The sequence below is a fragment of the Miniopterus schreibersii genome (assembly GCF_964146895.1).
Source record: "Miniopterus schreibersii genome assembly, chromosome: 21".
In the NCBI taxonomy this organism is placed as follows: Eukaryota; Metazoa; Chordata; class Mammalia; order Chiroptera; family Miniopteridae; genus Miniopterus; species Miniopterus schreibersii.
Window position 1 is genome coordinate 6,874,090 of NC_138123.1, and position 14,283 is coordinate 6,888,372.

Consider the following 14,283-nt stretch of genomic DNA (forward strand, 5'->3'; position numbering starts at 1 on the left):
ATCCTGTCAACTCTATGACACAGTATGTTCAGATTGTTTCCACATCCCCAGGCATCACCTGGTACAAACAAACAACATCTTGCAGTTAGATTAGTTCCATTTCTCAACTGGTTCCCTACCTAATTGTGTCAATGACAGAATTTCAGGTTAAAGTCAAGATATTAATTCTTACATTTGCAATGAGAAAGTCACCAACAACCCCAAAGCATTAAAGACAAAATGCATTCACTCACAAAAGAGACGGATGCCTAAAGAGGAACACCCCTTCATATCAAGAAACAACCTAAATGTCCACCAACTGGTGAATAAATAAAATGTGGTGTATCCACACTAGGAAATATTTTCCAGAAATAAAAAGGAGTAAAGTGATGTCTATACATTCCACAACTTGGGTAAACCTGAAAATATCACTTAAAGTGAAAGAAGCCAGGCACAGTAGCCCACATACTGTACAATTCCATTTACATAAAATATCCAGAATAGGGAAATCTATGAAGACGGAATGTAGACTAGTGGTTGCCCAGGGCTGCAGGTGGGGGGAAGGATGGGGAGTGACTGCTAACAGACACAAATTCTTTTTAGGGTGATGGAAATGTTCTAAAGTTAGATTGTTGGGATGGCTCTACAACTCTGTAAATATACTCAAAACCACTGAATTGCATACTTTTTTTTTAAATGGGTAAAATTTATGGTATATTGCATATGTCACCAATGCTATTTTTTACAAAAATTGGATCTTCAGACTAACAAAAGACTCTATGTCCAGTGAAAATTACTATAAGATCAGACAGCCTTCATGAAACAGAAGTAGGTTTCGTCTATGATTCATTAAACAAATAGTTACTGAGTTCTACTATGTACCAGGGTACCTAGAAGTCAGCAGAGGTGATGCCAGGGCCTAAGTTAATTTTAAAAGGGCAGTACTGTGCCAAAGGGCAAAATATACAGGCCTGACTATGGCATCAAGTCAGTGTTCAACTGGCTTCAAGGAGCATTCAACCATGGTCCACGGCCATTCAGACTAGATAGGTGAGGGAACACATTTCACTTGGAACTTAAGTGGCTAAACACTGAAATAAACCTTCTTTGTCAGTCATTCACGCTTTCATCTGACAAATAATTAAGGGCTTACAATGGATAGAGACCTTGAACTACAGCTATCTCTGCAATATAAAAGTGCAAATCTAATCCCTGCCCAGAAGCTTAGAAACCATAATTTACTTATTATTTTTTCAACTGAGTCATATATAGAAGGCAGAAACTCTTTCTGGATGCTCAATTGCTACTGAAACAGAAAGAAAAGTAATAAGCTGGAGTGGCTATCTGGGTTTCATAAATTCTATATGTTGTGCAGGAGTGATTTTAACCAGCTAGACGGGGAATTAAGTGGGAACAGGCAGTTCCTCAACTGAGAACATCCTTTACGGGAGCTGGTATGTATTTGAAGAAGGGAATGCAAAGCTGTGTGTAAGAGAGATGAAAACTAGGCCATCCGTGGTCTGGATGTGATTTGTACCAGGAGCTCCATGTCCTCAGGCTGAGCACAGGGAAGTGGTTTACTTCCAGGGCAGGGTGTGGACCCTGGCACACTACACATCAGAAGAAGGCTGTCACAGTTCTTCAGAGCAACCAGAGGTAGAATGGGCAGAGGGCAGTCTTTTCATTTACTTTCTAAAAACCAGTACCTCAAACATTAGGAAGAAAAATAAAGACAGAGATGGAAATAGGAGTAAAAAGGAAATTTAGAAGATCGATGCAGGAGGTTTAAGATCCACCAAGTACACACATAAAACAAATAAACAAAAAGTCACATAAAAAGAATCAGAATGAAACAGACCTTTAAAGGAAAAAAGTAGTGCTTACAAATTGTGGGGGGGGGAATTTCAATTCATATTCTATACCCTGCCAGGCTGCCAATCAATAATGAGAAGAGAATAAAGATAATTTCAAACATACAAAAACTCAGAAACTTTACCTCCTACATGACCTTTCCTAGAAAAGCCACTGAAAAATAAGTTCTAGCAAAATGAGAGCGTAAACCAAGAGAGAGATAAGATCAGAAACAAAGGGCAAAACAAAGGGCAAAAGGAAAGCAGCAAAGTCCTGAAATAACAGCTGTTTCTACCACAGACCATAGACCTAGAGGGCAGCCAGTGCCGACTAGAGCAGGGGGGTTGAAAGCTCCAGAAGGTTACTAGAAACAAACAATCAAATGAAATTGATACATCATCTAGATAAATAAAACTGACTTGTGTAACATACCTGACGAAGAATAGGAACACAGAAAAGAAAGCAAAGAAAAAAGTGAGGGTTACTGACCCTAAGAAAAACAAGGTCAAGTGAAAAGGGAAACCGAATCATAGTCTTATGCTTGGGTGAGCAGAGAGAAATATTTACACAGTCCTAAGCAATGTGAACACTGACCAGTGATTTGGCAAAGCTATGATAAAACTATACAGAAATACTGGGGGGAAAGAGTGAAGAGAACAGAAGGTGCAGGGGTGAAGCTGAGGGAGTGGAGAAAAGATGAACACACAGTAACGATCTTCATCTACCTTAGAAAAAAGTTAATGGGCAGTGTGTGAAACTGGTAAGAAAGAACAGTTTGAACATATTATTTGAAAATATGGAGGAAATACAGAAAAAAGAGCTCAAGGAATTTCCAAGTGGTTGCCTCAGGGCAGAGGGGGGAGGGTTGGGTAGAGAAGACAGTTTTTGTAGTAAGCTTTGCAGTGCCATCTGGTTTCCCTATGTGGGCTTCTCTTTCATGCCACACACTAATTGGATCTATAACCATGGAGACTTGTTACGGCCATTCTCTGAGGGAGTTAGTCAATTCACAGCAACTAAGCCACATAGAACAAACAGTGTTGAAACCTGCTCAAAACCCTCCTCTGGCTCTCCATCATGGCAGACTAAAATCCACACCCCTTGTTGCGACATAAAAGGCCCTGTGGTCTCTCCATCACTGCCCCCACCACTCAGTTCACTCTGAACACAACGCTGTCTTGCTGCTTCTCCAACAGGCAAAATCTGTTCTCGCTTCGGGCCTTTACACTTGTTTGCTCTCTGCCTGGAGCGCTCCTCTTCCAGACTTTTGTACAGCCTGACTCTTCACACCACTTGGGTTCATGAAATAATCACACGTCACTTCTGCTGAAGCCTCCTGGGACCATGTCTAAATTAGGATTCCGCTCCCCAGCCACCAGCCATTTTGTACCCTCCTACCCGGCTTGATTTTATTTGTCTATTATTTATCCTATGTTCCCCAGCCCCAAATCAGAATATATGCAGGCAAAGAATTTTTCTGAGTTAACCTCTGAATCGTTAACCTTTGAGTTCCCAAAGCTCAGCAGGACCAGGCATATACTCAAAAATAAATACTTGACGAATGACAGAGTAAATGTTCTGAGACATCATTCCTACCTCCTCTTCTTTTTATCTGCGCCTTCCTGTCACCGTCCTGACCAACAGAGTTTGCCTGTCCTGGGTCTTGCTTTTAGGAGTGGCAGCATCCACCTTGGTCTCCTGGGATCCAGCTATCATGTAAGAAGTCAGAGTACCCAGAGAACTAGGTTAATGGAAGCCCGAGCCACATGGAGAGGCCTTGGAAAGTGACAATTAGTGTGGGGCAGAGAGACATGCCAAGTAGCACCAAGGCACCAGACATGAGGAAAGAAGCCCCCTTGGCAGGGGATTCTCTGGCCCAGTCACTCCAGTTGATGGCATGTGGGTGAGAGATGAGCCACCTGGATAAGCCCTTCCTGGATTCCTGACCTACAAAACTATGAGCAAAGCAAAAACGGCAACTTTAAGGCACTAAGTATTGCAGGAGTTTGTCAGTCAGCGATAGGTGACCAGAACATCAGTCAAGAAGGGATTTCTTAAAGCTGAGCAAAAAGTAAGTTATAAACAATCCAACCAGAATGTCACAGCATAGTGTATAACGGAACAGATTGGCCTAATAAGCATGAATGCAAGTGAAAAAGATGTAAAACATCTATGTGTAAATGTAGGCAGGCCTTCAATGCTATGGGGTTTCAGATGGAGGAACAGGGATAAGTAAGGTGCAGTGGACAGGAAGACAACACTCAAGGACTCTGGAAAGGTCAGAACACACATACCACATGATGATTCATCTGTCATTTGTATCACTGGTTAAACTAAACACAGACGATTATATTCAGTTCTGGGTTTTACAACTACGGACAACGTGGAGCATTATACAGAATTCCAGATGAATAGAGATCACAGGGAAAACCCACAGGGAAAGGTGATGTGCCTGGACTGTTTCGAAGGAGAGGGTTTAACGGAAACCTACTGACACTGAAGGACCTATTATTTTCTAATCTACAGAGATTAAACTAAAAGGGTATTTACATTAAACAAACATGACCAATGATGAGTTCAAGAAAGGATAGGTTATTCCAGACAGCAGACCAAAGACTCTCTTCCTAAAATGTTAGAAAAGACGTGTATCTGCTTTGGAAAGGTAGGAGGTGATTCTGTCCAAATCTGAGGGACTTTCAAGGTTTCTTCTAAGAAGACTGTGATTTTATGACCTAATGACTGCTCCTATTATTACCACAAGCACTTGTGACAATGATAATTACTAAATAGCTACTTGGCACACATTGTGGGATTGCTAATATCACTTAACCTTTATGACAATCCTGCCAATTAGGTATTATCTTCATTTCCCAGATGAAGAAATGATGGTTAGCAAGATGAAGCTGCCTGGTTTATGAACATACTGATGTGTCTGGAGGGTGACACATCATGGAGCGAGCATTGAAACTACACACTCCCTCCAAGACCTACCTGTATGTGTATCCCTTATAATAAGCTGTAATTGTAAATACAGTGCTTTCCTGAATTCTATTAGTTATTCCAGTGAATTACTGAACTTGAGGGGGGTCATGCCCCTAAATCTGTAGCAGGCTGGTCAGAAAGGTGAGTGTCCTGGAGATGCCTCTGTGGCTGGCATCTAAGTTGGGGGCAGTCTTAAAGAGGACTGACTCCTTAACTTGCAGGATCTGACACTAACTCCAGATGGTTAGGGTCAAAACTGAACTATAATTCACTTATCTGGTGTTAGACCAGTTGGGGTTGAAACAGAGAAGTTACTAAGATATGAAGTGCTATAGCCAGGACTCAAACTTTGTTCTGTCTGATTCCAAAGAAAGCATTTCATTATTACTAGAGTGAGAGTATAAAACATAACAATTTTCAACTTTTCATTTTACAATAAAATGGCATGTAATTCATGAAGGTTTTAGTTTTCATAGTAACTTACATGAAATAAAAAGTTATACCAGCTTGAAAACTGGTAAGTCCAGTTAAGGAATTAAATTACCATATTACTGCTATCAGAGTTAACACAAGTATCAATGTAGGAGCAGCTATGACACAGTGGCTCATACGTATTAAACAATATGAAGAGAATTTAGGATCCATAGTAAAAGCCACCTCCGGCCCCTTTGAAGTTTTGAGACTTTTTCTAAATCCCTCTTTGAGTGCTTAAGCTTGTAAACAATTTTAAATAATAGTAAAACACAGGTATAAGGACATGGTTCCAGTATAAAACCTTAAAAAACCTATCTTCAATCTTCAGATACAATGAAGAGTCTCATTGTTGTTTCTGACAAGCTTGAGAGAAACCATAGGACGTAAATCCAGATTCAGGTTTCTGTGGTCAAAGGTGTAAGTGATGTGTTCTCTGCCAACAAGAGAACTTTCTGAGCAGCAACATAGAAACAAAACAAAAACCCATGCAAACTAGGCAATACTGTGTTTTTTATTGTAGTTTACACAAAAGCTTTCTAAAGTTTTATTTCAACTTATGAACCCTAAAGGGATTTCCAAAATGTAATCTTCCTTTACCAGGATGCATGTAAACTGTATTGTTTCTGAATGCTGAAAGTCTTTAGATGCTTCTGTTTCATATACTTCTGTCTTACCTGGCCGGTTAGTGGCTGCCATAATAAAAACCTGTTGACGTGTTTCCAGACCATCCATCTCTGTAAGTAGCTGATTCACCACCCGGACACTTCCTCCTGTCTAAAAAGAAAGAAACATAGCTCCATCAGCCCACAACAAAAATAAAAATACATCACCAATTCTTTTTTTTTGGCCATACAAAACAATACATTTGCTAATTTGAATGAAAGTTTTTGTCAAAAGAGATAACAATGATCATTTCCTGACTAGTCACTACTGTACAGTCAAGCACTGTACAAAACGTGTTCTCACCCCCATGTTTCCCCAGCAATACTCTTATTTTATCCACAGTTTAGATGGGAAACTGGCTGAGAGAGGATGCTGAGTTATTTGTTCATGGTCTCGCAGCTAGATAAGGGTAGAGATGAAACTCAAACTCAGATTTATCTGATCCCCATGTCTATGCCTCTGAGTTATTCAAAGATCCAGAGCCACAATGAATTCCTTTTGGACAAATCTAGACTCAGCTTTTGAACACCTTGTAAGATTCCCCAGGATACCAGATGTTTCATCTGGGACACTGAGTCGTATTCTCCTTTCTGTGAAGCACACAGTACATGTAAAGCTACAGGGCAACTTCTAAGAGAAAGGTTAGGGGGTTAGTAAATAGAGACAAATCATTTAGATACAGAAATTTTTTAACTGCACAATGGAGGAAAATGAGAAAAGTGGTGCTGTGTTTCTTTTTGTTATTCATTTCCTTTCTTCAACATAAATTTTATGTATAGAGGTGGTAATGAGTTTAACACACTGATTTCTTAAAAAAAAAAAAAAAAAAAAATTTGGCGCACCTTATCACTGCTTGGAGAAACAACACTAATGGGAGATTAATAGAATTATAATCTAGACTGAAAAAAAAAAAGGAATTACTGGGTAAAAATAAAAACAAAACATTGTCCTACCTAAGCAAGACAAAAACCTCAGAATCGATAGAGGAAAAGGTAGTTAAATTTACCATATTAAAATTATAACATTGTATATAAAAAAGAAAATTAGACAGATGACAAGACTGGGAAAAATAGTACCAACACACATAATTGGACAATGAATTAATTTCTACCACATATAAAGAGCTCCTATTAAAAAAAAGAAAAGAAAAACATTTCAATAGCAAAAGGATCAAAGAACATGATTAGGCAATTTATAGATGATGAAATATACAATCACTGAAATCAACCTCACTGATAATCAGGGACATAAAAACTAAAATCTAATATGCTTTGCCAATAAAATTGACAAAAATTAAAAGATGGGTATTATCCACTGTTGACAAAGTTGTAGGAAATGGTTATTTTTACACACTGTTGGTGGGGGTATATAACTGGTAGTTTATGTTAGGAATAATGATTCATATTAGGTTTCAAAATATAATGTGCATACATCTTCTACCCTAAAATTCTACCTCTAAAACTCTCACATATTCCCACATGTGCACAACATGTTATAAGAATGTTTACTATAGTTCTGTTTGTAAGAGAAATAGCTGGAAACAATGTAAATGTCCAAAACGGGGGAATTATAAATTCTATATCCAGACTGTGGAATATTTATGCAAGTTAAAAAAATAAAGTTAAGTGCATGGGGAAATCATCAAGATAGAATAACCAGTTATACAAAAAAGTCTAAAAAATACATGTTTTTCAGTTTATGGAAAACGTTCTTGAGTGACAAATACTAAACACTAAATTGCTAGTATAAGTAACCCCTCCAAGAAGAATGACAGGGAAGAGAATGAGAAGGCCTTCACTCTCCTTATGTGTGTATCCATTTCAATTCTCAAAAGTATACATTCATATACAACTTGTACAATAAGAATAAATTCAAAGTTCAAATATTTTCAGAATCCCTAGGTGAAAATGTTGAAAACTGAAACACATGTATTGGAATGCAAAAATGTGTGCTGGTCGGTATTCCAGAGGGAGAGAACCTAGGTTAGGAATGTAGTTTGTATGGCTGCAGACTTCTCTGAGGGCAAGTGGTTGACTGGATGAACCTATGCACTCCCAATACTGAAGTTACTCGTTGATAACAGAGCTGCAAACCAATGAAAGGGGCTGTCGACAAATGAAGTTTGTGGCACGAGTAAAATCCAGAGCACATCACGCTCCAATCGCTGGATAGAAAGTATAGTGTTTTGCTCTGTATTCCACACTAGACCATGGGGTGAGACAGCTGGCAGGGGAACAGGAAGGACCTCTGACCTGGCCACTGACATCACTATCATAAGAGACTGTAATAAAGATATTCTGTGATGATACTGATGACTACTGGAGGAGGAAACAAAATTGCTATGATATGAATCACACTTATATTAGTCAAGTTTTGTTTTTGCAACTACTGAATGTTTCTAAATATTGTAAGTGAAATGAGGCACTGAATAAATGTTTCACTACCTAAGAGCACACACACAGAATAATTATCTGAAAACAAACCACAAAAAACACACAACCACTATGCTTCCAACTCTTTACACAGCTGTACTCCTGTTAACAGCTGTTTCAGGGCACTCTCTGTGCTGAAATTTCTAAGACCTATGACTTATGACTCAGTGTAGTAACACAAGTGGTAGTCAATGAAGACCAAGTTTATATCTTCCCCAGAGTGTAATGGTGCAGTCAGGGCACATTGCCTGACTGTATTGTGAGTGCATGTCTTAGATTACATTTTTTCCTGCCTCAAGAACGCATTTAATTGAAGATAATCTTAAGATTACAAGGCAGGCTATTTAAAACCAGTATCATTTCCACTCCCAGCTACTCATTTGTGTGAATCTGGTACATGCAACCAAACTAATATGCAAAAAAAAAAGATACAAAAATTATCCCTCGGCCCTGTTTTCAAATTACTAGGTTTTCTTCACGTAAACAGTCTCAATGTTCTCAAGGAATGACTTTACAAGAACTATTTGAACTTTATATAAACTTTATAAAAACTTACTTTATAAGAACTTATAAAAGGCTTGTGGTGCTTAAAAAGAAACCTGTAAAACACAAATTGATGACACCTACCTCTCGGTCTGATCTCCGAGGGCATAAGGCATCCACTTCATCAAAGAAGATCACACAGGGCGCTGAGTTCTTGGCTCGTTGAAAAACCTGTCGCACAGCACGCTCACTTTCACCAACGTACTAAACATACACAGACAGGAGATAAAACGGAGAGACAGTTCAATATTGGGGTTTAAGCCAAATTATAGTAAAACTTGTTTTAAATGACATATATATGTCAGAGTCCAAAAAGTATTGTTTGAACCATATGCAATTGTTGGTATTTGCCCATTTTTGACCTATAAAAAAAAATAGCCAGTTGCATGTGGTTCCACTTAATAAAATTAACTACTAAAAGCTTATAAGATTTTCTCCATTTACAAAATGAAGACTAAATGCAATGGAAGGTCTTCTATAGGTCAAAAAAGATCTCACAATTCTATTCTATTTTAGAAGTGATCTCCTAGGCTTTATGCATATAAAATACCCAGCAATAATAATTTTCATTAATTCAACAGTATTTTAAATGTGAACAAGACAATTTACTGTTCTACTATCATTTCTACATGTCATCTTGCTAAAGAAAGAGCTATTTTGTCACATAGCATCAGAAGAGGCAAACTGAGCCAGACAGGAGTCTAACAGCTCTCATGTGACATAATGTATGTTGAAATCTAAACCAAACTATAAAATATTAAGATTAGTCAAGAAATACAGCAACTCACTAGCAGCTATATATAACGCTAGAACTAATTAAAATAAAAAGTTATATGTAAGAATATGGTTTCACTTTTAGCTAGGCATAAGACACTGTTCTTGTAAAATTTCAAACTAGTTAACTAAGAAAAGCAGTTTTGTTGTAATAAAACTGCTAAGTAAAACAGAATCTGAAAATATGTTTCCAGTGCCAGCATCATACGGTATCTCTGATGTTATTTTATGACTATATGGTCATAATAAAGTAATTAAGGAATAGACTATATGGCAGATGAGTGATTAAAGTATTTCTGTTTTCTCATTTGAATAGAGCTGTCTTTCCCTCACACACATATCCTGAACTTTCCTTTGTACTTTTGTTCATTTTGCTTCTCTTTCTTGAACTGCCTTTCCAACCTACCTCCAAAGAGTTCCTGCATTTGAAAAGATCCCCATTAATCTTTCTTCCCATTACTCTCTTCTTTGCTCTTATAGCACTTCCTACTATTACAACTTGTGAGCTCTTCTACCTTCACTGTATTATATCGTAAAGTCCTTGACCATTTTAAATTTTTCTCTGATCATAACATCCTGTGCAGTGTACAAATACAGTGGAACAATTTAGCTCCCTGAAAAATCTAATTCAGCAAAAACTGTATTTGGGTAGCTGAACCCAAAATATTCAGTAGATATTCTTAAAGAAAAGGTGTCAGTAGGTAGGAAGAGAGAAAGTTTCAAACTTGATGATGGCAGAGATCAATCAATATAGCTAGGAAAGGGACCTGAGACGCAGCAAGCCAAAATGACAGAGCAAAAGGAAATTTAATTTAGGGGAAGGTAAACCTAGTGTCAAAGGACAGATCAAAATCAATCTTAACAAAGACAACAGTAACAGAAAATAAGCAAACAAAAGAAAAACCCCTATCTTGGCCTTTAACAAATACTTCACACAAGGATCCTATACTTGTCTCTAGCTCCTTATCTGCCACTGTTTTCAATCATAATCTGGCTTTTAAAAACACAATTATTGAAAATATTCTCCCTAAAGTTACTAACGACCTTCAGAGTACCAAACCCAAAGTCCTACTGTCAGTTCTTTTATACTGTTGGGTTACACTGACAAGGTTGAAGAAACATGGATCAGCTGCCTCTTGCATGCCCCCTACTGGGAATAGAGCCTGCAACCCTGGGAATTTGCCCTGAGCAGGAATCAAACTGGTGCCTTCTTGGTACATGGGACAACAATCACCCAACTGAGCCACACTGGCCAGGGATAAAAAGCTTTTTAAAACAAATGATACCATTCTCATTTTGTCTTTGTTTGAATATTACAGAATGGCATTTTTATTTTTTATAAGGATGCATAGAAAGAAATTTTATCTCTTAAATTTGAGATATACATTGCTTAAAAGCTGAAAGAAGTTATTATATAGCACTTTAGTGATTTCTTTCCCCCAAAGTATTCTTATTTATTAATACTTAACTCATTTGAGCCACAGAACAGGCCAAGGGAAGCAGAACCAGGAGTCACACAAACCAGATTCAAATTTTAGCAGCTCTACTACTTCCTGGCTGGCAGACTCTGACCAAGTTAACGAACCCCTCAAACTTAAGTTACTTTTCTTTTTTTTAAATTTTAAATATGTCTTTATTGATTTCAGAGAGAGGAAGGGAGGAGAGAGAGAGAGAGAAACATCACTGATGAGAGTTGTCACTGATTGGCTGCCTCCTGCACACCCCCGACCGGGGATCGAGCCCGAAACCCAGGTATGTACCCTGACTGGGAATCAAACCGTGATCTGGATCTTAGGTCAATGCTCAACCGCTGAGCCACGCCCAGCCAGGATCCTTTTTTTGTTTTTTTTAAACATATCTTTATTGATTTCAGAGAGAGGAAAGGAAGGGGAGAGAGAGAGAGAGAGAGAGAAACATCAATGATGAGAGAGTCATTGATCGGCTGTCTAGCCTGCAACCCGGGCATGTGCCCTGACCAGGAATCGAACCCCGATCTCCTGGATCCTAGGTTGATGCTCAACTGCTGAGCCATACCCGGCTGGGCACTTTTCTTTTTTAAATTGAATTTACTGGGGTGACATTGGTTAATAAAATTACATAGGTTTCAGGTATACAGTGCTATAATATATCATCTGTATATTGTATTGTGTGTTTACCATCTCAAGTCAAGTCTCCTTCCATCACCCATTTATCCCCCCTTTACCATCTTCTACCTCCCCCACCTCCTATACTTAAATTTCCTCATCTGTGAATCAGAGGAAACAATAATTCATCTCTCACAGGGTTGTTGAAGAATAATATATGTGGAGTGCTTCACAAATACATGGTACAGAGTAAACACTTTAAAGTGTTAATTACTATGATTATTTCCATTTTGCAGATGAGAAAACAGGCTCACAATTTACCAGACTTAATTAAGAAAGTATATACAACTAAGTACAACAGAGTAAGGATCCACTTCTTCACAACTACAGAGGTGGTTTTACCAAAATTTCACAATTGTTTCAAAGGTCTGAGGACATTCTACTCTAATTTGAATGGTCATTACCTTCCTTATCTAAAACACTGGCTAATGCCACAACAACTTACCATATTTAGTAATTCAGGGCCCTTGACAGATATAAAATTTAACCCAGACTCATTTGCAACAGCCTAGTAAGAGGAAACAAAAAGATACAAATAAGACAAATATAAAATAATAACAATAATTTGTGATAACACGGGGACTTCTTGTGGTTTATACTCTTATTTCCCCACTTTTATAGTTGCCTCTTTCAAAATAGGAGGCGGCATATGGGAAAAAGAGAAATGGGTAAAAAGAAAATGTTAACCTAAAACTTTCTAAGAATCATTAAGACTAGAAATCAGAGGAAAGTGACACAAATATTTATGGAAATGTATTATACGTGTATAGCCCTAGCTTGGAATTCTAGTGAAAGATCATAATCTCTGTATCAAGAAATGCCTAATGAAATGCCTAATGAAAGCAATCATTCATTCATTTATAAGCAAAAATTTCAAAACATCAGTTTAAGTCTTTACCAAGGGTCAGTGTTAACAGGCTATTTTTAAAAAATAAAGATTCAACTGCAATTAAGAATAATGGTTCAAAGCCAAAGAGAAACACATGGCTACACGTGTAGAAGAACCCAAGAATTATAACCTGAATGCAATCTCTCGAAAATTCAAAATGATCAGGGAATAGTTCTTTTCTTAGCACCCGATGCCTGAGCTCCAGATCTATAGTGCACACACTCCTCAGCATCTCCATTCGGGTTTTACCCATATATTTCAAATCTATCATTTCCAAAGCACAACTCCTGAAGGTCTCCCAACTCCCTCCAAACCCATGCCCCTAATTCTTTTCCTCCCATCTAGTAAATAGTTTCTAGGCCAAAATCTTGGTGTCTCCCTTGATCCCTTGTCTTGTCATGTCACCCAATTAATATGCAAATCCTATTAGCTTAATGCTAAAATATATGTGAGCCTGACACATTCTATTTCTCCACTATACCACCACATAATCCAGAGCACTGTTATCTCTGGCCTGGACATGCAAAAGCAAAAAACAAACAAACAAATAAGACTCCCCAAATCCCTAACTGGTTTTCTTTCACTCTTGCTTTCCTCCAATCCATCTGCACACAGCACTCTTTAAAAAATGTAAGTCAGGTCATATCGTTTTACTAAGTTTCTCATTTACCTTCCAGTATAATCTGAAACATTTACTATGGCTCACAAGCCTATACTTTGGGACTCTCTTTGGTCCAGCCACTGGCTCTCCCTCTGGTTCTCAAACTCACCAACCCCTTTCCAGCCCACTTCAGGGATTTTACAACTGCTGTTCCCTCTGTCTGGAAGATGCTTCCCCTTCTTTCACTGCCTTTTCATGTGGCTGCTTCTTCAGGGCTCTTAAATATCACCATCCCTTGAACACCATACCTACAACAGCCATCTCCCAATCAATCTATCACAACAATCTGCTTACTTCCTTTAGAACTTAGCTGAATTGTTAATAATTTTATTGTTTTTGTTTGCTGCCTGCCCCTTCGAAACAGACAATAAATTCTATTAGCATAGATTCACTAGTTTATCGCTAGCACCCAAAACAATTTCTGGCAAAGTAAGTAGCTCAACAAATAAATACCAGTTGAACAAATGAATACATGCATGCTTGGCCATGCAAAAATTGCTCAACACGAAGATTATCCCATCTCTGAATCTTTGTCTTTCCTGCTGCCAATTTCGTAAGTTTCCTATCTCTCACTTAATACTATTAAGTAAGGGAGAGTCAGGATACACATCTAATGAAGTCTGATTCATCTACATTAGTTTTCAACATCCAAATGCCAGACAATTAAGGTTTAACCCATTAAAACCCCCAAGAGTTCCTGAAATTATCTGAAGCCTTCTTTGGCTTCCAAATGAAATATAGTGAACGTAATTTAATTTTTAATTTTTCGTGGATATCATCATAAATCTTGCATTCACTGTCAGATGCTGTTTGCTCCCATACTATATAGTTCCAGACAACTAAGTGATTATTACTCTTCAGTTTCCTTATTAGTCATTATTTTCAGTGGGT

The 14,283-nt window shown here is 38.0% G+C and overlaps 1 protein-coding gene across 5 annotated transcripts in view; it reads right to left on the reverse strand.

Moving 5' to 3' along the window:
* Positions 1–14,283, reverse strand: part of NVL (nuclear VCP like) — a 43,544-nt gene that overhangs the window by 9,089 nt on the left and 20,172 nt on the right. For all 5 annotated transcript variants that reach the window (XM_081123936.1, XM_081123939.1, XM_081123938.1 and 2 more), the window contains 3 exons: positions 12,288–12,350; positions 9,009–9,128; positions 5,961–6,060 (listed from right to left, as the gene is read on the reverse strand). In XM_081123936.1, coding sequence (XP_080980062.1) covers positions 5,961–6,060; positions 9,009–9,128; positions 12,288–12,350 — 283 coding nt within the window. The remainder of the gene's footprint in view (positions 1–5,960; positions 6,061–9,008; positions 9,129–12,287; positions 12,351–14,283) is intronic.